The 27,044-nt window shown below is 40.3% G+C and overlaps 1 protein-coding gene and 1 long non-coding RNA gene across 3 annotated transcripts in view; one reads left to right on the top strand and one right to left on the bottom strand.

Annotated features, from left to right (window-relative positions):
* LOC309542189 overlaps nt 1-15,846 on the bottom strand; it is a 40,178-nt gene extending 24,332 nt beyond the window's left edge. Inside the window, exons 1-2 of the long non-coding RNA XR_014224136.1 lie at nt 15,713-15,846; nt 5,692-5,772 (exon numbers count right to left, since the gene is read on the bottom strand). This is a non-coding gene — a long non-coding RNA (uncharacterized lncRNA). The remainder of the gene's footprint in view (nt 1-5,691; nt 5,773-15,712) is intronic.
* Nucleotides 1-27,044, top strand: part of NTN4 (netrin 4) — a 42,917-nt gene that overhangs the window by 9,245 nt on the left and 6,628 nt on the right. For both annotated transcript variants that reach the window (XM_082240775.1, XM_082240774.1), the window contains exons 2-5: nt 3,578-4,107; nt 19,271-19,549; nt 25,019-25,145; nt 25,577-25,765. In XM_082240775.1, coding sequence (XP_082096901.1) covers nt 3,578-4,107; nt 19,271-19,549; nt 25,019-25,145; nt 25,577-25,765 — 1,125 coding nt within the window. The remainder of the gene's footprint in view (nt 1-3,577; nt 4,108-19,270; nt 19,550-25,018; nt 25,146-25,576; nt 25,766-27,044) is intronic.

Raw genomic sequence — 27,044 nt, 5'->3', positions numbered from 1 at the left:
GAAGAGCACAGGACAGAAAATGCCTTTAATGATCTCATGGTTGACAGTGTAAAAATACTTATTTTCTAGTATCTAAGCTTATTTTCATTTTGCAAAGTTCTAGTGACAGATAGTACTATACAGAAAAATGTCACACAACTATGTCTTTAATTATTATTTTCTTACTTGGACTACTTTTTACAAAACATTGTAAAATTTCGTAGAAAATAGTGTTAAGTTAGTCTTAAATTGCCTCCACATGCAGTTTTCTCCTTGACTCCTCTGCAGTGAAACCCACCACCAATTAGGAAACTAAAGAAACCCAGAAATAAATGGGAATATATTTAGACTTGGAAAATACTATATTTTCCTGATAGTATGAGAAGATGATTCAGCATTTTCGGAAGATTTCAGTATAATTAAAGCAGAGCTGTCAGACTAATCCAGCACATTTTCAAACTGTAATTTCCCACTTCAGGAGCTAGATATTTGGCTCAGCAAGTTTCTCAGAAGGTTAAGTTGTATTCCAGACGCACAGTGTATAGTACCTGTTCAGATTCATGAATATGCATGAGTGTTGTTGTTGTTGTTTTAAAAAATAAACTCAAAGCACTTTTCTCATGTCAGTAGTAGAAGCATAATGGAGAAAATTGCTGCAGTAAACATTCACCAGGTAACTTGACTACATTGCATAATGAGACTGAAAAATCTTAGCAGCCAGCATGTAAATCAAGCCGATCCATCTTGGCCTAGCTGATAAGACACATTATAATAATACTTGCTTCCTTACTTCTCAGGGGAGCTGTGCAGATTAGTTAATGTTTGTACAGCACTTTGAAAAGGACTCAGTGTTACTATGTGACTTTTACAGTTGTATTTATTTACTTTTGTTGGCAGAAGTGTGCATTATACATTTGAGCTTACTCTGTAGCCTAAAAATACTCTTTTTTATTATCCAGATCCTAAACATGTTTACTTAGAAGTCTCATATATTTCAAATGAGCTCACCGCATACTGCAAAGGACAAGAGTCACAAGATGAAAGCAACACATTAAGTTAGAGGAGGGAAACCTCTGCAAATGTACAAATAGAGGAAATAGTTGGTCCATCGTAATGTCACAAGGAAGGGAATCCAAAGAAAAAGAACTGAAAGAGGAAAGGAAATAAGACCCACCCCCAAAAGCTTAGGTTTGTAGATCAAAAGAATAAATTGAAAAGGAACATCTGAAGAAGAGGGAACCAGTGGGATGAAGCAAATATCGGTGATGGTATGTATTTAAAAAAAGAAAAGCTGAAAGATATACCAGAGCAGTAGAATGTAAACAGTTGTAAACCAAAATAAGCTGTAAATAAATATGCTGAAGAAAATAAAGGCAATGGAGGGGCAAAAGAATGAGAGTGATATGATCAAAATGAAAAGCAGAATAAACAAGCAGAGCAGAAGACTTAAGAATAGAGGCTGAAGATAGAAACAAGAAAGAAGGACATTACAAGAGAAGGAAAAGTAAGGAAATAACCATAGTATAGCCTAGAGAATAAGCAGATGATATCACAAGAAGTAGTAGTGATGTGAATAATGGAATAAAAGCACAGAGCAAGCGTGGCTGCTGGTCTTCAAGCAATGTTTTTTATGGCTCTCAAAGACACCACTGGATTTTGCAACAACAGCAAAAAGGTTCTTGTAAAAAGTAGGCACAACATGGCAGTGGGCAGAGTAGTTCAGAACTGTAATGAGGATGCAAATCAGATTGCAAATCTGGTCATCAGATTGATAATTGGATGAGCGGAGAGGGAATGATAACCTCATCAATGGATCTGCTCAGATAGGGGCGGCAGCTATGTGCCTTTATGTGCTGTGTGTGTGTGAGTGTGCAAATGAGTGTGCAAGCATAGGAGCCAACTCCTAGGCGTTGAGGTCCCTTCAGCCCTCCCAACAAAACTTGTGAAACCCCCACAAGTTGATGAGCATTGCCATTCAAATGGTGTGCATGCGCCATGTCATGTGATCAATTATATGAGGCGGGGCATAGCCCCCCCCAAAAAAATATTTTATTCAAGTTGGCACCCTTGTGTGCAAGTGTGGAGTGGCTAGACTGAGGGAGCAGGCGTACAGCTTCTGGATCATGTGGTCAGCATGACTAAACCGCTTCTGGTGAACCAGAGCAGCACACTGTTTACCTTCCCGCCGGAGTGGTACCTATTTACCGCATCTACTTGCACTTTGACGTGCTTTCGAACTGCTAGGTTGGCAGGAGCAGGGACCGAGCAATGGGAGCTCACCCCGTTGCGGGGATTCAAATCGCTGACCTTCTGACCTAGAACCGCAAGTCCTAGGCTCTCTGGTTTAACCCACAGTGCCACCTGCGTCCCAGCAGGAGGCATGGAAGAAGCTTAATTCAAGAAAGTGAACTTCAATGGGGAAAACAATTTGAAAAATTGAGTGAAAATATATGGAGTAGGAAGATATGCATTAAAATTATAGTCAATATTAAACTGATGGAGAATGGCTAAAAAGTGACAAGTATTGAGAGCTGAACCAAGATCAAAGGAGGAAATAAAAGAACCAGAAAGAGAACCTGAAAAAGAGTGCCTTGAGAAATGGGAATGAAACCAAGACAGAACATTAGCATGAAATCTTAAATGATATGAAGAACAAATAAAACAAGATACATAGCATAGCATAATACATAGCATCAAAACAAAAAACCAAATCTCAAAGAAGGGGCATAAAAGAAATACGTACCCTGAGATTTAGCATTCAGTGAATACTAAATAATAGCTCTCCTTAGGTCTATCCCACCTTCTTTTGCACTGGGTCTTGCATGTTCCACCAGAACATATTCCCTTGTGCTGTGTCTCAGGATTCCCTTGGGCTGCCCCTTTATAATAAACTGTTCTACTTCTGGGTAAGATCCACCTGTGAATATATTCCTGAGGGAAGTATGTATTTGGCTAAGGCCTCTTACACCTCCATGATTTTTAAACTATTCAGAGTCTGAGTGCTTGGTGTAGGGTAGCGCCTTACTCCCAGTATGTTTACTCACTTGTGTTTTCTCTTAAATGATCCATGCTTATTCAATTACAAAATAACACCATGCATCTATGAGCCTCTTTTGAAGACAAACTGCCTAAGGCATGGAGTATTAAGGTCCTAGAACTAAATACCGTAAGTTATTGAGGAGCAGGGGGAAGGTGGGACAATTCTTCAATATTTCTGTTTACAAAGAGCCACTAAATAGTTGCACTGAATAGTTTGGTCCAAGGCCTTTGCAGACACTCAATAGCACATTATATAGCACCTTTCAAGTGTTCAAAGTGTTTCACATAAAATAGTTCAGTAATCCTTAAAGCAGTGCTGTCAAATAGGCCAGTATCATTATCCCTATAATACAGATACAAGGTGTGCCTTTGCTTTGTCCTGAGGCTCTGAATATAAAAGCTTGCCTAAGGTCTTATATCCTTTGTGGGTCCAGTAAAAATTTAACTGTGCCTTCTTGTTTTATTGCAAAGTCAGAATTTTAATTATGTGTTAGGTACAGTTGGTTGATAATAATTTATGCTAACTTAGTTTTTAATTATCACACTTTTTCCTACATAGGACTGAGCAGTGTTGTTGAAGCTGGGTCCCACTGTGAGAAAGCGTGCAATCCTCGAATGGGAAATTTAGGATACGGGCGTAAGTTGTGGACAGATACAAAGTGTGGGGACAACACCACAGAGTTTTACTGTTCCTACAGTGAGAATGCAGACTTCATATGCAAGCAGCCTAAGTGTAGCAAATGCAACTCCAAGCATGCCCATCTGGCTCACTCACCCTCTGCCATGGTTGACTCACCCTTTCGGCTGCCATACACATGGTGGCAATCAGCACAGGGAGTGAACAGGGAGAAGATCCAGCTGAACTTGGAAACTGAGTTTTATTTCACTCACTTAATCATGGTGTTCAAGTCACCAAGACCGGCAGCCATGGTCTTGGAGCGATCTCAGGATTTTGGGAAAACATGGAAACCTTACAAATATTTTTCCACTAACTGCTCAGCAGCCTTTGGGCTGGATGATGATGTAACCAAGAAAGGAGCAATTTGCACTTCTAGATACTCCAGTCACTTCCCCTGCACTGGAGGAGAGGTGAGTTAATTAAGATATCAAAAACTACAAACAACTGAAAATTGACACTAGATTTATTTTGACTCTTGACTTTAGTTTTTTCATGATATTTGCATGCCACACTAAACCAGTGGCCTTCCAGATGCAGTTGGACTACAATTTGTATCATCCCTGCCCATTGGCTATGTTAGCTGGGGCTGATGGGAGTTGTAGTCCAACAACATCTTGAGAACCACAGGCTCCTCCTTCCAGCACTAAATCATGATTTAGTTTGAGCATGATGCGCACAAACCACAATTATCTTTGGACTTGTACACTCCCCCCTTCTTGTGCAGCTGAGAGGAGGTGTTTGGAAGCTTTCACTCCTGCATTTTAGTTAACCACAGCATTCTGTGCCATCCAAAGTGGGAACTGTGGTTAACCATTAACTATGGTTTATTTCCCAAGTCAGTTTCAGAAACCACAGTTTCTTCACAAGGTGCATAGTTAAACTACCATGAGGTGTAGTGATGGCCATGGATGGCTTGAAAAGATTAGACAAATTCATTGAGGATAAGGCTACTAACTAATGGACACTGTGTACAACTTCGAAGATCAGAGGCAGCATGTTTCTAGATATCAGTTGCTGAGGAACATGAGCAAGGTAGTACCATTAAACTCATGTCCTGCATATGGCTTCCCATTGGCATCTGGTTGGCCACTGTAGGAAAAAAGTGCTGGTCTTTGGCCTCATTAAGGAGGATTATTTTTATGTTTCTAATGCTGTCTACAGTTACTGTTTCTTCTGTGTGCAAGAAATGTCTGTGTCATGGGCCATAAGTGTTTGGAAAGCAGTGGATATAGATACAGATAGAATATAGTGTTATGTTGTCCAGTATATTTTTGGATTGTGGCCAACAGAAGCCACCCTTTCTGAGAATGCAGCCTGCCCCTTGTGAGGGGAATACATACAGGTCTCACCTGCTAAGTAAGGATAGAGTTATTACACAAATGTACTGTTTCCCATCATCACAAGGGATGAGAGTGGGAAGCACTACAGTGGTGCCCCGCAAGACGAATGCCTCGCAATACAAAAAACTCGCTAGACGAAAGTTTTTTCCGTTCGCGATTTGCCTCGCAAGACGAATTTCCCCTATGGGCTTGCTTCGCAAGACGAAAACGTCTCGCGACTTTTTTTCTTTGACTAAAAACAAAGACATGTTTTGTTTATAAAGTTAATTTATTTTCCCTTAAATTTTTGAACTGCTCTTTACAGTATGTGTGACTTTAAAGAGCAGTTAATAAACTGTTGTTGTACCAAATTTGGCTTTGTTTGGACTTTTTTTGACCATAGGAACGCATTAATTGATTTTCAATGCATTCCTATGGGATTTCGTGCTTCGCAAGACGAAAAATTCGCTAGACGACAAAAATTGCGGAACGAATTAATTTCGTCTTGCGGGGCACCACTGTATATGGCTATAGGTGTTCTGAGTAATAGACACACACACACACACACACACACACACACACACCTCTTTTTCCTTGGTGCTATGAATGGGGGTGTAAAGGAACTACTCTGAAGCATGTTCTCCCCCTCCCTGATGAGCCACCTCTATTGCTTACCTTTGTCCTTGCAGCCCCAGTTGCGTGTGTGGAGTTCAGGATCCTCTGGGTGGTGGCATCTGGTGGGTGCTGATACAGTATCTGTACAATGGTGAGAAGTTGGGAATTAGACATATTATTTGTTTATAAATTTAGTCAATTGACTGCTTCTCCTTGGTTGTTGGTGCTCATTGTTTGGGCAAAGTGCTCCCTTTGTGTAAGTTGCCCATCACAAAAATCCCAACTTCAGTGTTCCTAGTTATGTGTTCATGGATATGGGAGATGGAATCCCGACTTGTACATCTTGTTATCAAAAATCTTGCTCACTTGCTGGGTCCTCTAGAATAACTGGCTCCAGACTTTGTTGAAATCCTTTCCTCCATTGTGACTGTGGAGGAAAAGAGGGAAGCCATGGGCAGTCACCTGGGGATCTCTGTTTGGTGTGTTTAAAGTTATGCCACTCTCCTTTGCTACACAGCATTATGCCAGTCTTGCATTGTTGGGACTGACCCCTGCCCTGAGGGAACATAGGATTCTGACTAATTTCCACTCCTCCGTGACCACAGGTGTCTGTTCCGCCACTTCAAACTTGTGCCAGTGCAAGGGCATTGCTATGGTGACATAGTGTTGTGATCTCCCAGCATGTTTAAGACAAACCTCATCCTGCCTAATGTGCATAAGCCACACCACAAACTGTTACAGAAAGATGTTCATTTAAGATGTCAACATTATTTCAAGTTTTCAGGAAGTGTTGAGTGCAGGGGGCTTGGAGATCACACAGATTACATATTAAAGCACCCTGCATTTTAACACTACAGTACTTGTATTTATTTGCAAAGTAGTACCAGAAGCTTTCTGGTGACCAGATGGCAGGACTGCAGATTTTGCAAACATCACATTTAATTTATTACAGCCAGCTACATTCAAGCAATTACTTGTAACTGCCAATAGTAACATGTACCTCACATTAAACAACACAAGAGGTTATTGAGCTGTTTTGAGTTATGGAGGACGTACTCAGACTCATAGTAGTACCTAATTTCAGACATCTGGAAACAGTCATTCATTCCAGTTTAAAATGCACAGTTATCACGAACTGTCCAGCTAAAAATGGTCTCATGCACTGGTATACTGTGTTCATTTCATGTCTAGCAAAGTGTTGGCAATATATAAGCATTAAATCACAGTTTCAATAAAAATAATGATAATAAAAAAAAACTTTAACAAATAACTAAGGTTGGTTGTAGGCAGTAACAGCAAGGCATGTATTTATGCTGCATATAAATCCAAACGCAGAACCACTTTCCCCTGGTTACAGTTATATGGGTGTGTATACCTTTACACAGTTATAAGGCTCAGAAACATAGGCCATTAGGTATAAAAGTAAGAAGAAAGAGAATCATATCTAGGATATAGAGTAGCTGTTTATTATTTTTGCAATAAATTAAAGGAGATTAGGGACCAAAGCATTAAGCACATATTAAAAGTTTGAGTGTTATTAGACTGCAAGCAATACAAAAATTAAAGACTTCATCTTTCCCATCTGTCAAAGGAAAATTAATAGCTAAACACATTTTCCTCATTCTGAAACATAGATAAAAAGAGAGTATAATTATTTAATCACCTTTTGCAAGTTCTATGCAAGTAAAGTTTTTGTGTGGAAATGACTGGAATGCACAATAAAGTTCCTTATTGGTTAACTATATTTTGGGGAAGGTTGATTGCTTGAATCATGTTGCTGCTGACAGGGACATTCAGAAGGCTTGCCAAAGTTGCAGAAATTTGTAACATTCTAAATTATACTACTGATATACTACAACAGCTTGCCTATTTTGGCATTTTGGCACAAGTTGGTAAAGCAACCCTGAAATGACTGGATCACACCAAGGCTTTAAGTTGGGGGATCCTTATAACACAGAGATATAGAGGTGCATTCATATAATGGAAATCTGAACTTGCTTCACAGCCTATTTTTGAGGTATAAAGTACTTCTTAACCCTCCTTCTGTTTCCTGTCACATCAGAGCAGCAGAAATTGAAAATGCAGACATAATCTGAATGAATTAAACTAGTCACAGAGGCAGAACCAGATCTTTTGAAGGTATCTCCTGTATTCTTGTGAAGTCATAAAGTGACATGAATGAATCACTTTTGATTGTAGATCCCAGTGCTGAAAGTGCCATTTTCCTGCTTGTGCCATTAAAAAGTTGAGTGGCCACAGCAGTGGCATAGCGTGAGTTGTCAGCACCCGGGGCAAGGCAAGTAATTTGCGCCCCCCCAACCCCTAACCTGCCGATCTGAGGCGAGTTGCCGCTGCTGCCCAAACCACGCTGCTTGCCCGGAGGAGGAGGGGGGCAGAGAGGCGAGGAAAATGCAACATGGCCCAGCAGCTGCAGCAGCAGCAGCGGAGGCGGGGCTGTGAGGAGGGGCTGCCTGGCGTGTCCTCCGCGGCCCTGACGCGCGGGGCTGAGAGCCGCTGCCTGCCGGACGCCTTCAGCCCGGGCGCGCGCACAGCTCGTCGGTTCCGCGAGACATGGGGCTCTGCTACAGCCTGCGCCGGAGGCTCTTCAGCGACTCCGGAGGCAGCGAGCGCACCCCCCCAGATGTTGCGCCCGGTGCGGCCGGCCCCCCTGGCACCCCCCACGCTACGCCACTGGGCCACAGCTCAAGGGGAAGATTATCTGGTTTTATGTTTTAGGTGCAGTGATTGTAAAAAAGCCAAAGCAAGCTGTTCATTCATGGAAAGGGTAGACCAGGGGTTGGCAAAGTTTTTGTGGCTTGGGCCAGTTCACGGTCCTGCAGATGCTGCGGTGGGCCGGAGTGCATGTGCACATGCATGCATGCGCAAATGCTATTTCTGGCGCTCCTTCCAGTGCAGTGGGTGGAAGGGGTCCATGGGCCAATTAAACGACCCCCATGGGCTGCTTGTGGCCTATGGGCCTTAGGTTGTTGACCCCTGGGGTAGACCAAGCAAGAAGGAAGCCATATCATCTTTTCCTTTGATAACTGCAAAAAAATTATTAATGCATATCATGTTCTCCTTAACAGTACAGTCCTAAATGAGTCTACTCTGAAGTAGTCACATTGAGTCAATGAGGCATTGTTGTTGTTTAGTCGTTTAGTCATGTCCGACTCTTCGTGACCCCATGGACCAGTGCACGCCAGGCACTCCTGTCTTCCAGTGCCTCCCGCAGTTTGGTCAGACTCATGCTGGTAGCTTCGAGAACACTGTCCAACCATCTCGTCCTCTATCGTCCCCTTCTCCTTGTGCCCTCCATCTTTCCCAACATCAGGGTCTTTTCCAGGGAGTCTTCTCTTCTCATGAGGTGGCCAAAGTATTGGAGCCTCAGCTTCATGATCTGTCCTTCCAGTTAGCACTCAGGGCTGATTTCCTTCAGAATGGATAGGTTTGATCTTCTTGCAGTCCATGGGACTCTCAAGAGTCTCCTCCAGCACCATAATTCAAAAGCATCAATTCTTCGGCGATCAGCCTTCTTTATGGGGCATACTCCCATACATAAAGGACTGCAGACTAAAAGCGCAATCCTATCCATGTCTATCCAGAAATAAGTCCCATTAAGTTGATTGTGGCCCAGTGCTCATAAATAGGTGTAGGGATGTAGCCTTAGGCACTTAGGTGTATGTACCAGCTATTTCACGATATGTATAGAGATCATTGCTTCATAATAGCAATTAGGTTGTTTGAGTGCAAGCTTGTCAGAGACCACATTTCAACAAATTTATGCTTTGTTAATTTCATTCCCTCCAGCAATTTTCTTTTAAAGTCTTTTGTTCTTGAGAAATAGAGGAAGAGGCTTTTATTTGGGAGGGAAGACAAACTGAGTTAAGTTAAGCCTTAGTTGTGTTTAGAGAAGACCCACTTACATAAATAGAAAATCATAATCAGTTCCATTGATTTCACTGGGCCTACTCTTAGCTTCACAAAATATGGATCCAACCTACTGTTTATTTATATAGTATCACTAGTGTGCATAATGCCTTCCAGAGTACAAATTCCTACCCCAAGGAGCTTGCAACCAAAAATTAAACACAGGAAGCAAAAGTAGTAGTGTCAGTTGCACATGCATATACTTAGCTACAGGCTGATGCTGCAGTCCTATACAGTGGTACCTCGGGTTAAGTACTTAATTCATTCCGGAGGTCCGTTCTTAACCTGAAACTGTTCTTAACCTGAAGCACCACTTTAGCTAATGGGGCTTCCTGCTGCTGCTGCGCTGCCAGAGCATGATTTCTGTTCTCATCCTGAAGCAAAGTTCTTAACCTGAAGCACTATTTTTGGGTTAGCAGAGTCTGTAACCTGAAGCGTCTGTAACCTGAGGTACCACTGTACCACTGTACACAGAATGTGGAATCTTTTTCTACCCAAGAGCTGCATTCTATCATGGACAACCTAATGGAGGCCATATGCCAGAGAGAGGTGTGGCCAGATGCAAAAGTAGGCACCTCTGACTCTTGCCTTGTACAGCAGGCTAGATTTCGGCTATGCTAAATTTCAGCCATGCCATAGATATAAGAGACTTAAATTTCATGAGTCAAAACATCCATAGTCACTATGCTACATGAGATCTCTCCAATAATTTTGTTCTCCACAGTGGCCTTTCTTCCATGGGATGGTGAACATAAAAATACAGTCCATACAATAATTTAAAAACATCTAAAACCAAGCATACACAAAACAATGCCAGCTGCTGGAATTCCCATTGACATCCATGTGTCAAAAACCAAGGGGAACCTTCAGTGCAGGGGATAGACACACCTCCACTGGAAGTGAGTCCCACACCTTGGGAAGCACCAAGGAGAAGGCCCAGCCATGAGTCATTGCCCTGCAAGTGATACCCATCAGTGGTCTTACTGACAGGGTCTCCTTTGCAAACCTCAAAGCATGGGTTGGCATTTGTGTGTGGTAAAGATGCTATTGTTGCATGTCTGTAGATTCTCTGGCATGCATTTACCTCTGTAGTGAACAGATCATAGTCCTTTATTTTATTAACCAATTTATAGACTCCCACTTTACTGAAAGGCAGCCAATTTCAGACTTTGATTTGTTGTTGTTGTTGTTGTTGTCTAGTCGTTTAGTCGTGTCCGACTCTTCGTGACCCCATGGACCAGAGCACGCCAGGCACTTCTGTCTTCCACTGCCTCCTGCAATTTGGTCAGACTCATGCTGGTTCTTTTCTTATCAGACTTTGATAGCAACATACAAATCTATAATGTTGCCGAATAGTTTACCAAAAAAATAAAATAAATAAAAGCAGCAAGAGAATAATGCTACCAAACAAGAGAAACTTAGGTAGGCAGAATTAAAATATCCAGACTGACTGGGATGTCAGCCAATGCTCAAGACACGGGGCATAATAGGTTTACTCTCGTGGAAAGTGCCTTGGAATGTTTAATGGCTGCAATATGTTAGACTCTTGGCTCAACATCTCATCACAAACATGTTGCTTGGGAACAAGTTCAAGGCTCAGGAAAAATATGTGATGCTTGTTGACCCGCAAACTGAAATTCCTGCAACACCTCATCTAGTTCTGAAAGGGTATTTAATGATGTACAGGTTTCAAGATCCAATGAAGTTCTAAATAGTCCAAAATGACTTGCTGTTTTAGCCCAGGGGCACCTAGCTATTAAGATCTCTGCCCTCCCTCTTGATGAAATTCCAATTGCAAGTTTCTGGATATGATGTAGACCTTCCAACTGGAATAGTGAGATATTCGAGAACCAACAGCTGTTCCTGGGGCATGGTGCGATCTTTGAAAGCTTTCAGCCAGGTCTGCAAAACCAATGCTTAACTAGTATGGGCAATACTGATGCAACTTGCTGAGTAAAAGAGGTTATTTGACCAGTTACCTGAATTAATCTATTGACACTTCGGCTAGCTATAGTACTGCATGCTTCTGGTATGTGTGCCTTTTTCAAGCCTATTTACCTAGGCTCAACCTGAAGGGTTCTTATATGCATTTCTACCTTCCTATGGTTCTATATAGGGCCCCTACTGTCCTGAAATATAGGGGTGTGACCCCTGGTGCATTTCTGTCAATTCACATATGAAAATAGGGACATTTGTGCATTTGTAACATCCACATTCTCACACCAATGATTACTACCTAAGAACACGCAGCTCTCCTTTACACACTGTTGGAAATCTATTCTCCCACTTAAATGCCCTGCACATTCTATTCCTTTACTCTCCAATCACCTGCATAGCACTGATTTTTAAACCAGGGTGTGCTATTAAATCAGCCCCTAGAGTTTCTTCACAGAATGTTTAATGTTACAGTAAGTACAGTTGTATTTCTGCAAATAAAAAAACTCTTGGAACAGTTACTACCCCAAGAATTTATGGGCCATGTAGGTGTATGGAAGAGAAGCAGTGATTATTTGATATCCAAGTATGTGACTAGAGTAGATGATGTACCCATTCTCAACTCAAACATTCATCAAAAATCCAAGGACAGGACAAAATCTGAAGATTCCCAGTGCAAAACTGTGCACACAAATGGAGTTATAAAAAGGCAACTCAACCCCCTCCACAGCAACATCTTCCTAAAAATGAAAAACCAGAACAATAAAGCAACAGTATTTTACAAGCGACAGGAACAAGGAAATAGGGGGTGTGCCTAGCTAGAATACATGAAATAAAAGCAGTACAAAAACATTTAAACACTGTGTAAGTGAACTTCTAGGTTATGAAAGGGGTTGCTGAAAAAAATATCAGGTTTTAAGGTGCCACGTTTGCTGCTGCCGTGGCTACTACATGTCTGTTTTGCCAGCTTCTGCTGCTGTGTGCTATGCTCAGAGATGTGGGGGATGTTCTGGGGAGTCAGCCAGTTTTTCTAATGACTTTGCCCCTGAACAAGAAGGCAAAGCAGCTCACTCGCTCTCCTGCTCATTCACTCTTCGGCTTAGTTTTGGGACGAAGTTCAAGCTTTGTTGGTCTGACATATATCAACAAGTAGTGAAGGCATGCCAAATCCAAGGACATAAATCTTTGGGGAAGGGGGAAACTTGCCTGAGGGGAGAGTATTTAAATATCATCTTTCTTGCTGATGGACCAAAAGGCTTTCCCATAGTTCAGGGTAGTGTGTGTTTACTGCTATTCCCATGGAGCACAATTTCTTTGAAAAGAAAGGCACATGATTAAAGTGCTATTTGAAATGAAGATTTTGCTTTTAAATGTGGGTACTTTGTCTCTTTCTACTAAGATTTGTGTCAAGGAAGCACTTAACTGTATTTGTGTATGCATTAATTAAGCATAGTAAGCATATGGACGCGGGTGGCTTTGTGGGTTAAACCACAGACCCTAGGGCTTGCCGATCAGAAGGTGGGTGGTTTGAATCCTTGGGGAAGGAGAGGCGCTGCGGAGAGAGGGAGAGCTGCGCAACGCCCCTTCAGCGAAGCGTCCCTCCTGGCTTCTGCCTTAGCCGCGCACAGCCTCTTCCAGGCACGGGGAGCCTTTATCCCACTGCCCAGAAGAGGCTGCGCGCGGCTATCCCATAAGCCAGGACAGCCAGAGGCTATCCCAGAAGCCAGATCCCTCTTGCTGTTCTGGCTTCTGGGATTCAGATTTTTTCTTCTTCTTGTTTTCCTCCTCCAAAAACTAGGTGCACCTTATGGTCTGGTGCGTCTTATAGAGCGAAAAATATGATATATAAAGGCAGATGGAATACCGTTAACGCTTTTCACTACAAAGACATTTGTCACTCAGAAACCACTTGATCTGATAGCCAGACAAAGATACTGTACAGTGGAAGAGGACTGTAAGCAATAGTGGTCGACTTAAAGCTATATACACTTCCTGTGTCTTGTTAATTATTTGCAGCTTCTGCCAAGAAATATATTTGTGCTACAGGCATACTATATGCAGGCTTGTATTTTCATTTCATTTAAGAGAAAATGTGCCAAGCAAGTCAGATAAATCTTTGATAGTTGCAACAAGAAAAGGTTGATTAAGGTGGATGGATTTCAAGTATTTTATTACTAATCGTTTTACTTATGTTAGCAGAAATGTTTAGGGTAGATTTGTGATAAGATCATACATTTCAAATTGGAAAGGCCAAAGAAAAAAATATAAATTTTAGCTGAAGGCTATGTAAATGTTTGAGAGTTTTGTTTGGAGGAAGGTGCTTTCTGCAACTGTACCTTATTATTTATTTATTGGATTTCTTGCCTGCTCTTCACCATGAGGTCCCACAGGGTGGGTTATGATATAAAAATACAATGTTAAAATCAGCACAAACAATTTGCTGTGGGGATAGTTCCATAGCTTAGGAGCTATCACAGAGAATGCCCTGTGCTGGGCTGACACCCACGGAAATTCCGAGGGTGGCAGAACCACCAAGAGGATCTGTACTGAACAAAGCAGTATTTCTGAAATTTAGTCAATTCCTTTCCAGAAGAGACTCACCTGGCACCTTTTACATATTTTACTTACTTAGAAAAGGTGTTTCTAATAATAGTTCTGTCTGGCATTTGGGAGGTTGTGGGCATAGCGAGTTAACAACTGACAAAATATTTAATGATTTTAGGTTAATTTTATGCTGGCACCTTGTAAAGCACCTTGCATACTGATGCTGCTATGCAAATGAACAGCAACAGCAATAATAAACTGAATGTAAAGGTAAAGGTAAAGGTACCCCTGCCCGTACGGGCCAGTCGTGACCAACTCTGGGGTTGCGTGCTCATCTCGCTTAAGAGGCCGGGAGCCAGCGCTGTCCGAAGACACTTCTGGGTCACGTGGCCAGCGTGACGAAGCTGCTCTGGCGAGCCAGCACCAGCGCAGCACACGGAAATGCCATTTACCTTCCCGCTATAAAGCGGTACCTATTTATCTACTTGCACTTAGGGGTGCTTTCGAACTGCTAGGTGGGCAGGAGCTGGGACTGAACGACGGGAGCTCACCCCGCCGCGGGGATTTGAACCGCCGACCATACGATCGGCAAGTCCTAGGCGCTGAGGTTTTACCCACAGCGCCACCCGCGTCCCATAAACTGAATGTACCAAGTGCTAAAGTTCTCCGAATAGAGGTACTGGGGATCAACCTAACATGGGAAGCTGCTTCCTACTCACAGATGTGAAATAATTTCTTAGTGGTGGGGGAAATCTACTTTACACATGCTCAAAGACACCCTGTTCTTTGCTGCTACTTCTTATGATGGTGGGTTCAATATCAGTATGGAAAATATATAACATTCTGCACATCTGGCAAATTGACAGTCAGATACCTGGGCTTGCTTCCCTTCTTTTATAGTTACTGTGATTTGTGATTTTAGTCAATACTTTGAACTTCTCTGTCTTTCATAAAGTGTAAATATAGCATGGAATCTGTAGTGTCACGCATGGATGGTGTGTGTGTGTTTCTACGGGATACTTGGAGTGGGTGTAAACAAACTCTTGCTAGCTATAAATCATAGCTGTGACTGTGTTCTTTGATCTGTTTGTGGATTCAGCGTCAAAGTGTAGAATATTAGCTAGCAGATTAATATTCTGTGAAACTGCATTCATTAAAAAAAGAAATTGAACATGGTAGTTGAGCTTTCTTACGGCTAGTAAAGTTACTATTAACTTGTGATCATTTCTTAGCCACAGAAAACCACAACTTCACTGGGAAAACCATCTCTTCCTCCTGAGATGCTGAGACATCGTTGTGGCTACTCATTAGTGAGGAAAATATATTCTGTATGTTCTCAGTGTTTATTGTTATTTCACATTGAAAGCCTGGCAGGCAACAGACAAGGCAGGTAACAGACTTAGCTGGAATATCTAATGTAGGACTGTTCCCTTGTCTAAGAAATTTTTATGGTACAATCTAGTCAACTTGGTCTAGCTGAATAGTCAACATCTTGAAGAAGTGTCCAAGTTATTGTGGCATTGCTGAATTTCTAGAATAGGTATTGTCGCTTCAACAAACCAGGAAGTCAGGCTGGAACCTTTTCTGTTGTGTCCTTAGTATGAGTTGGTTCTGTTTTACTCAGTATTGTGAGAAAAGCACTCTACACATGCTCATGGCCACCATAATTACTTACCATGTACTGTACAGTTGTCTTGACTACAGGTTCTCTGGCTAAAGGTTGCTGGCTTGATGAGCAGAATGCTTTAGGATTTCCTAGGTTTCTGCTTCTATAGACATGAAGGACAGTTTCTAGTTGTGTAGGTGTTGGAAGAGAAAATTTGAGTAATTTACTACACTAAGACTTAACAAAGTGTGAGTAAAAATGTATTGTTCTAGGCCTGTTATTTGTGTGCAGAGTTATGGTGGCAGAACACCCTTTGAAGTAGAAGTGCATAGCTTGGACAGGTTCCACATTTATTCACTTAATGTGAGATGTATATTTTACTTTAAAACATTTAACCAGTCTGGTTCTTAATACATATAATATATTTTTATTGCTACCAGTTCAGTTTCTTGGAAAAAAGTTGAAAGCATCAGCCACTGTTGCAGCTTTTACATTATGGAAATTCTCCCCTTGGGCACATATGCTTTACCCCCTTCCCAATCACAAGTTCTACAAATCAATGCAATTGCCAGCTGCAGATTTCTATAACAGTTACTGGGAGAGTGATTGCTTTTAACTTTTACATCCCACTATAAACAGAGCTTAGTTGGCCCAATAAAATCTCCCACTTGAGCTTTTCATATAAGAATAATAAAGGTTAAAAGCTCATCGCCATTGTGGGTACTTTCTATAGGAAAACTGTGCAATTAATGGGTAGAGCTGGGTGCAGAGAAAAGAGGAATGCGTGTGGCTGTGGCAAGTAGGTGGTCTTTAAGGTATGTGTACTGTGAACTTTTTGCCCAGTTTTTGCTGGATTGTTCAAAGCTCCAACTGAGGTCAGAAGTAAACTATATTCCTTATCCATGTACAAAATTGAAACATAGCCCAGGAAACTAGAGTGGAAATAAGAATGAAGCAGTGTACTAGACCATGGTCTGTTTTAATGAAATAAAAATGAATGGGCATACATATGCACATGAGCCACAGAGCGATTTGGAAGAGATGGATGCCCTAGTCCTAGTGGGGCTGCTACTTTAGATAACTGGTTCCCAGAGCTTGAACTAAAGGATTTTATTATTGTTGTGGTCCCTCCTTTTGTCCACACTACCTGACCTGAGAATTCATAACTCATTAATCAGGTGTATTGTATTGTCCTCAAAAACCAACAAGGAACAGCCAAGGGCTTCATGAACATACCTGTACACATTTTAGATTCTATGGACTATGAGCATATAAAACTTACAATTCCAGACAATTTGTTTTACTAGTTTACTTCATTCTGCATATTTTTAGGTTTGAAAAGTGCTAGTTATTATTCAGCAAGTGCTGTTTGGCTTTTAACAGTAAATGCACTATTCATGTCAAGCACTGGTATGTTCAAAATGAATTATTTCATTTCGCAACATTCTCTTCCCTGAAAATTTGATCAAAACCAGAAATAACAAAGAAATCTAAGATACCATTTTAGTTTATCTTTAATCAAAGGAAGCTAGGGTGCTACTTTTTATTGCACTTTTCTCAGCCTGCATTTTCCATCATCCACTGAAAAGGAAATGAATGTCTAGAACTTGGATTGCATCCAAGCATTTTTCTTTCATATCTGAAGGCATCTCATGTTCACAAACTGCTAAAAAGTCATTGTGGTCAGGGCTGTACGGCACTTAAATTTGAATAAATAGAAGAACCTACAGATGTACACAAGTTGTGGCGCTGGGATTCTATGAGTTTGTGTTCATACCTGCCTGATACAGCCTTATTCCTGGATAAGTTTAAAAGGTTTGGCATGTTATAGAAAGGGAAACAAAAGCCTTTTGAAATGTGTTACTAATTATTTAGATCCTCCATCAAAGACTCAGCACTCATGGCAAACACAGCTCATGTGCTCTGTTCTCTCACTGCCTTTCCCAGCCGAACTTTCCCCATTTCAGTTTTAATGGTCCTTTTAAAGGGAGGTTATTATACTGACAATCAGTGGAACGTGTATCCAATTTCATATACGTACAGATAGATACTTGATGGACAGAATACCACGTCGTTATGCATCCAATGAGGATTTCTTATTTTGCATGTTTTCTAATGCCTTGCTCACAGGCACCAAAACATCCAGTTGCAGTTGTCTCTGCCCCATTGGCTGCTGCCACTTTTGGCATGCTCACAAGGTTCACAAAGCAGACTGCTTCCATTCAGTTCAGAAATGTAAATGCTCTAAAACCTTTTCTGTTCCCTTATAACTCCTCCCCAGCCTGACTGTCCCAATCTCTAAGTGAAGTCCGGAAGTTCTGGAAGGCAGAAAGATTTTGGCCATGAGAGAAGCTTGGCTAAAAAGTACAGTGGGTTTAGACATGATGGTCCTGGAATCAGTGGCAGCCAGAAGATGCAAAAATGACAGTCCAGTGAGGTGGTGGAATCAAATACTCAAATAACTAATTCATCACCCTTAATAAAAGGAAAGGCTTTTGGCAAAAGATTATGAAAGCTCTGTACAAGTCACATCTCCTACTTTAATAAGAGAGTATAAATGATTTTGACTCCTCCCTGCCCCAAATACATTGGCTGTGCATACTGAAAACAAGAAGCAAATATATTTGCTGAATGCCTTTTTGCCACTTTTCCCCTTTCCTAAATTACCTCTGTGACTGTCACTTTCAGAACTGCTTTGGCGTGACCTTTTTAATACGCATGACATGAGCATTAAACATTTCCATGTTTCAAAAGCAAGATGCGTCCCAAAGTTTAGTACAGAGTATATGTATATCCAGTCGGATATGACATCTCACTGAAGCTTCACTGCCAGGTGTCAAATGAACTAGTATAGTTGGAACATATTTTAAGTAACTAAAACTACTTTGAGACTCATCTGCACTGTACTGCTTAGTAGAACATTAAAATGGGTGACTGATTTATCTTTTTTCTGATCTACAGCCCTATGGTTTTTAATATGCCCAAAGAACAAGAAAATAACAAAAGGCAAACCTGTCAATATTCCACAGTGGAGTCATCACTACTGAAACGTTTGCTCTGTGATGAAATTATACTCCACAGCGTCATAGACAGGATAGCATACAGCTGGAGTCTGATGACACAGTTTACTCCTTGTTTCATTCACAGGTGTTTCCACAGCACTAGCAGCCTTTCCTGGGGGGTAATCAGGTTCTAAAATCTTCACATTGCCAATTCCAGAGGTCAAGTCATATATTTTTCAGTCAGTTAAATTCCAGGAAACCTCCCAGAGCTTGATGTAGTTTCATAGAATTGTAAAGTTGGAAGGGACCCTGAGGGTCATCAAGTCCAACCCCCTGCAACGCAGAAATCTCAACTAAAGCATCCATAACAGATGGCCATTTGATAAGTGATGCCAGTAGCCTAATATAGATTATTGTATTTTAATATTCTGTTGGAATCCGCCCAGAGTGACTGGGGAAACCCAGACAGATGGGCAGGGTATAAATAATAAATTATTATTATTATTATTATTATTATTATTATTATTATTATTATTATTATTATTATTATGTAACAATTTTTTAAGACTTCCAATTGGCACTTCTCTTTATTATTCACTTACTCTGACTTGTGTATTATTTCCAGGTTATATACCGAGCTCTGTCACCACCCAATTCTGCTGATGATCCTTATAGTCCTGAAGCTCAGGCACAGTTGAAGATCACTAACCTCCGCGTGCAGCTGCTTAAGCAACAATCCTGCCCTTGCCATAGCAATGACATGAATGCAAAACCTCCAGAACTAACCTACTATGCAATCTATGATTTTATTGTAAAAGGAAGCTGCTTTTGTAATGGTCATGCAGATCACTGTGTGCCCATCAAAGGATTTAAGCCTGTTAAAGCAGCAGGAGTCTTCCATGTGGTAAGTTTATGTTGGGATAAACCTTGCACAAAGTCTCAAGTATAGAGATCAATGTTCTGAAAATAAGGTGAATTGTTGAGCTTGGTGTCAGTTGCATGGGGAATTAATATCCTGAAGACAAGAATGTCTCCTGAAAGTCAGAATGGGAACAGACAATATTATGACTTTCCTATACCTAAGGAATATCTAGAAGTTACCTAAATTAGGCAAAAGTCTAGGCTACTTTAATTTTGAATTAAGCTGTGAATATTTACATGATCTAAATTATAATGTTGGCTCACAATGTGAAAAGAAGCTAACTATATGTATATTTTGGCAGTCCAAGGCAGCTCTGATACAAGCTTGCTTCTGGGTACTGTCTTTATATAACCCGATTAGTGCATGTGCCATATCACAAGTTTTGATTTCACTGGGATATAGAATCTGAAATAGACCTTTGAAAAGAAGCAATAAGTTGCAGGATTCAGCAGAGGTGAGGGAGAAACTGATAGATGAGCTGTTTTCAAGGACAAGGCCTAAATTATACCTGTACTGGTGATATGATTTGGCACCCAATCTGATCTATGTTGGAAAACACCTAATCTGAGATCTGCTTTATTTCCCAATGTGAAAAACAAACATATTACAACATGTATGCAAATGCACAAATATGAATGCTTGCAAATCTAACAAACAGCGAAACCTTTAGTTTTCATAAGATGTTTCCCTGGTGGAAAGTTTTTCAAACTAGCTCCATAAACTAGATCATTTCAGCTGGCAATCCCCAAGACTGCTGTGTATGTAACATAAATTGTCCTGGTTTCTATTTCTCTCATGTACTTGTTCTGCAAGAGTTGTAGCAGAAGGATAACAAAGAAGGATAAACAAAAACATAGTGTGGCAAGACTTAACAATCTAGCAAATAAAATCAAAAGCAAAGCCAGTGCATTGCAATTTAAAACTACTGGTAGTACAGTGAATGTAGCCTGCATAGTGCTCAAGTAATCCTGGTAGGACACAGGGAGAAGTGTTATGGCAGTTGTGTGTTATTTACAAGATATAATTATAAAATATTTCCATTTAGGCACCCACATTGATCATTTTAGCTTTTTGGTATTGCTGACAGGTGCCTTGCGAAATCACCTTACCCCATATATGCCTAGTCAACCATTTCAATCAGTGGAACTGGCACTGCTACATACTTGCTCTGAACTTTTAGTGTGGCAGCACCTATGCTTTAAAACTCTGCCTATTGATATCTGGCACTGATATCACTGTGCTGTATTCTTTTTGGTGCCTGCTTAAATCATCTTTGTTTAGGCAAGCCTATCAGACATGTAGACAAGTAGAAATTGCATGTCCTTTGAGTATTTTAAAACTTTTTTAAACCTTTTTTCATCAATAATTTTAATGTTTCATTTTATTTTATTTTATTGTAAACTGCTTAGAAGTGGGTTTCCCCCCTACAATCAAGTGCTATATAATTTTTTAAAAATAAAAATAAATTAAATAGATTAAACAAACATAATTCAAAATATTCTCCAAAATATATAAACATTTGTAGAGTAGGGTCAATATGAGACTATATGAACAACATCAACATATATTTTACTAAAAATCCAAAGCCACCTTTATTTTATATACTCTCCTTGTGGTATTTTTTTTTACCCGCAGTAGCACTTTGCTGTTTATTTTGTTGGAAAAAAGCTAATATAACAGCTACAATTTAAAAACAATTTTCTATAGACTACGGTAATTCCCCTTTAATCCTTTCAATATTGTCCCTTGTGTGAAGATTTACATTGTCTCAGTAAAAAACCCTATAACATCTACCATAATAAAACTGCAATAGTAGTGTAGAACTCAAATCATTATGCAATATAAACAATACTAATCAAAAGGGAAGTTTTTTTGGGGGGGAACAGGTCTTCTAGTGCACAAGGGCTGTTAGTTGCTTCTTTCTCAGTATAGTACATTCAGGAACATAAGTCATGAAGTATTTTCTAAAAACCCAGACAATTTGAAAAGAAGTAATTGAATATATTAATTGAGGAACAAAAAGGCAAGGGGAGGAAACATGCCCTAGCAACTGTCTTCATGTGTGAAAATCAGTCACTAATTTATCTTACACAAGTCAACTTTTGTAACACTGTTTGCCTTGCACAGTATAATGAGTGACATTACCAGAGAGCTGTCAAGCTAAGAAAGAAAGCAGTCTGGAAGTGGAGTAAAATGGAAAGGGCTACTGACAGAATGAAATATAGCGTGAAAAAAAGAACTCTGGTTAAATGAACTCACTTGTGTCAATTCACAAAACAGTGAAACATCCTGGGAAATGTGTCATTTAGCTATGCCTCATAAAGATTCAAAATGAATAGTATGGGGGTAAATGGAAATTGCTGGAAAATGTTTACATTCTGATTTAGTCGTCACAAATGCATCGTGGCTGGCTGCAAATCAAACTGGAGCCATGCATATGATCATTCTAGTGCAAAATTATAATCTTTGTGGCAGCGGCAGCAGCAGCAGCAGCTGTTTCTTATTGATTTAACTTCCCCAATTTCTTTAGATCTTTTTTATTCTCAAAATCTGCTTTCTCATTATTCATTCATGACTGTGCAGTCCTATATATGTCTACTCCAGAAGTCATTCTCACTGAGTTCAGTGGGGCTAACTTTCAGGGAAATGGGTAAAGGATGGCAACCCCAGTGGCAGATATATGAATATATATCCTGATTATCACATTGGGACATACGGGAGCCAGAAAGGATGTCTTTGGTGTGTTGTTGTTTTTACATGGCCAATGCCATGTAAGTTGTTGGCCTGCTTTTCACAACCGACTTTCTTGTGCGTAAAAAAAAATACATTTTAATTACAAATACCTGATTTACATATACACCATCCATGAGTACAGTGGTACCTCAGGTTACAGACGCTTCAGGTTACAGACTCCGCTAACCCAAAAATAGTACCTCGGGTTAAGAACTTTGCTTCAGGATGAGAACAGAAATTGTGCTCCGGCGGCGCGGCAGCAGCAGGAGGCCTCATTAGCTAAAGTGGCGCTTCAGGTTAAGAACAGTTTCAGGTTAAGAACGGACCTCCGGAACGAATTAAGTACTTAACCTGAGGTACCACTGTATTTGTTTCACCACCCTCCCAGGACTTCCAGTTCATACTTTGTATCATGCTGGCTGCCCAGTCATGCAATTCTTACAACCTACTATTAGGTTTGAAGCACCATGTGGCAATTTCTGACTGGAGAAATACCTGTCAATGTATTCCGCTCCTTTTACAAACCTGGACTTTTAAATTTCTATGAGGAAGCTATACGACACTGGTCTCTTTCCCAAATAGCTTGTTGTATTACATACAGCTGTCCTGATTAGTTGACTTGCTACTAATAAGAAAACTTATGCAGGATGTGGTAGATATTTTTTTCCATGGAGCTCTAAGCAAACATGGCACCTACTTTAAGCATATACCATGGTTCTTTCCCCCCCTTCTTTGCCTGTTATGAAGTTAGATAACAATTTCCAGAAAAATATTCCTGGATGGTCACTTTCCCCACTCTTCCATTGCCAGGAATGGATTGTTTTATTCACCATAAAGAGTTTCCTTTCTCTGGTTCATTCTTCATCAACTTGAATATTTAGGCCTGTACCTGGAGCTATAACACTAATAACATTCTATCCTTCTGCAACCTTCTCAGTCAGAGACTGTTATATTCTGAGTAGGATGAAAAGCAACACCAGTTCCCTCTTGACATTCCTCGCTCATCACTAGCTTTTCTACAGTGCCCATTTATGACTCAGTCCATATTTTTATTTAAGAGGAGCCAAAACACTCCAACTGTGGTAATAGAATCATACAGCTAAGAAGGATCAAACAACTATCCATCTACCACTCCTCAAGGACCCTTTTATATAATAAATCTCAAGCAGAAAGAGGGTGTTGGCAGAACAAATAGCTTCAAGGAACTTATCCAATTCCGATGCTGCAGGGGAAGTCAGAAATTACTAGGATTATTGCCCAGTTTGACCTGGGGAAATTCCTTCTGAATGCTAAATATGGTGTGCCATGAGACCCAAAACATTTCACATTATAAAGAACTTCACATCGTCTCTCGCCAGCAGCTTCATCTGGACAAACAAGCTCAAAGAGTCTTTAAAATGCCCTGTAAATATAATGGGAGCAAAGCCACTCAGAAGGGTATTCTGAGCAGCAGCCTATTTGTAACTGTGGCAAGAGTCTCTCTTTCTCTCTCTTATGAACGTTTAATGCTATTTAGCTACCAATACTTTCTTGATAAGAGCTGTATTTTCTGGTTGTCAAGTACAGATCAAGAAGTTCAGTGCAGAGCTACTTAGATGTTTATATTTTTGCTATGTATGCCATACCAATGAGCAAATGATAAGCTATCTTGCCTACACTGTTTACTCTCCCTGAATCACACGCATTCTGATAGGAAAATCTAATGGGGTAATTTACCACAATGAAATAACTCATTGTAAATAAAACTGAGTAAAAAGATGTGGAAGAAATTCTCTAACATTAATCCAAATTTTAAATCTAATTTTTGACATCAAAATGAAGGTGCTCACTAGTGTCTAATCAAGAGGGGCCTGTGGCAATTAAGCAATGGTATTTTAGTACAGCACAATAGCAATATATATGTGAGGACTGTTTATTTGGGGGAGAGTTCTAAAGCTGTCATAAAACACAAAGTGGATATGGCAAGGGGTTCAGTACAATTTATAAAATAAATGTTTGGTGATAGAAGTACAGGTTATCCAATAACTAGGGGAAAGCATAATACTGCTATTACCATGATTAATGGTTAGCACTTTTATAGCACATTTCAAATGTTCAGAGTGTTTCATATACGGTACATCATCTCCATAAAACTTACAACAGCCCTGGAAGGCAAACAAGTATCCTTGTATTGTGAATGCAGAGCTAAGGCCGAGAGATAGTTGGCTCCCAAGGAGGAGACTACAGCTGCTTTGCTGTTCCTCAAACCCTCCTTAATATTTACTTATTTGCTTCTAAAACAACTTCTTGCCAATCTTAATGAGCGTTGATTATGTACATGAATCCTTGGAATTTGTTGCATAAACCTACAAGCATACAGCCATGAAAACTGGGACCCTGTCTCTGCACAAGGATGCTGTGTGTAGGCTTGATACAAGGTATATTGCAGTGGTTCTCCCTCCTCACTCCATGCATTCAGTATACCGTTTCAAATATTCTGAACAGGACCCCTATTCAGTGCAGGTGTTGTGATATTGCTGCAATGCTAGAATAATTCCATGTGAGCAAGCAATCGGCTTCAACTGAAAAGAACAATTTTCTATTCAGTTAGCAAGTAGTTAGCGGGCAGACACATTTCCAAATTACCAGTGATTTCACAATACTGTAGGTGCACCTGCATGTTATCTCTAGAAATGCCACTACAGCCCTAGTTGTCACAGTTTGTTTCCCCTTTGTTAGGTCCATGGAAGGTGCATGTGCAAACACAATACTGCAGGAACGCATTGTCAACATTGTGCTTCTCTCTACAATGACCAGCCATGGCAAGCGGCAAATGGCAGAACAGGAACTCCAAATGAATGCAGATGTAAGTAACAAGTTAACGGCAGTGCTTCTGGGCTATCAGGATATGCAGAAATGACCCTGGGGAAACAAATTAGAAAGCCAAAACCAATGCCACTATCCACAACATTTTAAAACATTGGTAACACCTTAATTTACTAGGATGTTCATTCATTTTACCAAGAAGGTGACATTTGTTTGGCCCCCTTCAATCTTCCAATTTTGAGCTATTCAGTTTTTCTTGGGGCACCTAAATAAATTATACTAGACACTGAAACACTAAATATTTTAAAGTTTTAATTTACAGTACAGAAGATACAGAAGCAGCAATAATTATACTGGATTTGCGTATCTGTCGTAGGATAATCTGATCTGGTCTTCAAAATATTTGATTTGATATTTTCTTATTCTACCAAAAACATCATTGTCTTTTTGCTTATCTTGGCTGTGTTTCAGCCTGTAAGTGCAATGGGCATTCTGACTCTTGCCACTTTGACATGGACACATGGCTGGCATCAAGAAACCAAAGTGGTGGGGTGTGTGATAACTGTCAACACAATACAGAAGGGCAGCACTGCCAGCATTGCAAGCCAGGCTACTACCGAGACCTCAGAAGACCCTTTTCTGCCCCAGATGCCTGCAAATGTAAGCTTATATGAATTTCTCAATATGAATATTTAAATACTAGATCATTCTGTTGCTCATTCTTATGCCAAGGTAAAAAAAAAAGTTTGGTATCCTCACATTTGTAAATGAAGGAACTACTGTACAATCCTCAAATATTTCATTACGCAGTATATCTAACTGAAATAGCCCCCCCCCCCGGTGATTCTGACAATCCATAGGTAATCTGGGATTTGAATGTCATCACTGTCAATCCAAATAAAATATTCTCTGTAGGCAAAGTTTTACTCAGTAAAATGAGACTGAGGTGTTAGTGGATCTAATGGGTGAAGAATGTGATCATGGAAGTTGCCAAAGAATGTTGGAACTACTTCTGTGTTTCTTTTTAAAATGTGCTTGTGGGAGCAGGTGGGGGAATTGTTTCATTTTTGTTCTTGTATTTATTATGTATTTTGTGTTTTTATCTCATATTTTAATGCTGTGAACCATCCTGAGATCTACAGATGAAGGGTGGTATACAAATTTGAATAATTAACAAATAAATAAATAAATACTACTAATATAATAACAATAACAATAACAACAACTGCCTTCCAGTCTCAGCTGCATCTCTAAAAATACAAGAAATAATAGGGTTTTGGGGAGGACGAATAAGTATTGTAAAGCATTTTGCATACAATCTAGAGAAATTGTAAAAGCTTTCCCCATAACAGCAATCGATCCTTCAAGTTTTCTTTTCTGACTTCCTCTTCCTGATCAGCTTACTTTTTTCTTTTCTTTTCTTGCAAAATCTATTGATACAAAGCAAATTCCTCTCAGCTGTTGCCTCCAAGCCATAATGAGTTTCATTCCTGGGCAGCCATCCCAGTTTCATCTTCAGCTGCTATCATTTGTGCAAAGTCCACAACAATGGAGTCAGAGTGACACATGATAGAGCCAACAGAGGAGACAGATATTTCCTCCGTGAAATTGTTCAGTCACAGCTTTTCACTTGCTGTGTAAAGTGTGAGGAGTGTTTTGGAGAGCTCCAGCTGAACAGAAAGCTTGTGCTTTGAGGGGATCAAGCAGAGATTACAATCTCAACAGAAAAAGGCCTTGTGTCTTGCATAGTTTGTGTTGATAACGACATGTCTGATAACCTTATTCATATACAGTAGTAGACAATGGAATTCTGCAGATATTGCCAGCTCACTCACTGAGGAGGGACGAAAATGGAAAAGCTCCAAGGTCAAAGCAAATGAAAGAGCTGTTAAACCACAAATCCTTAAACTACACTAAGCAAAGTGAACAATGTGTAATA

This window comes from Podarcis vaucheri (assembly GCF_965113315.1).
Source record: "Podarcis vaucheri genome assembly, chromosome: 10".
Lineage (NCBI taxonomy): Eukaryota > Metazoa > Chordata > Lepidosauria > Squamata > Lacertidae > Podarcis > Podarcis vaucheri.
Note: the sequence above shows the minus strand (reverse complement) of the source record. Positions and strands in the feature narration are given on the sequence as shown.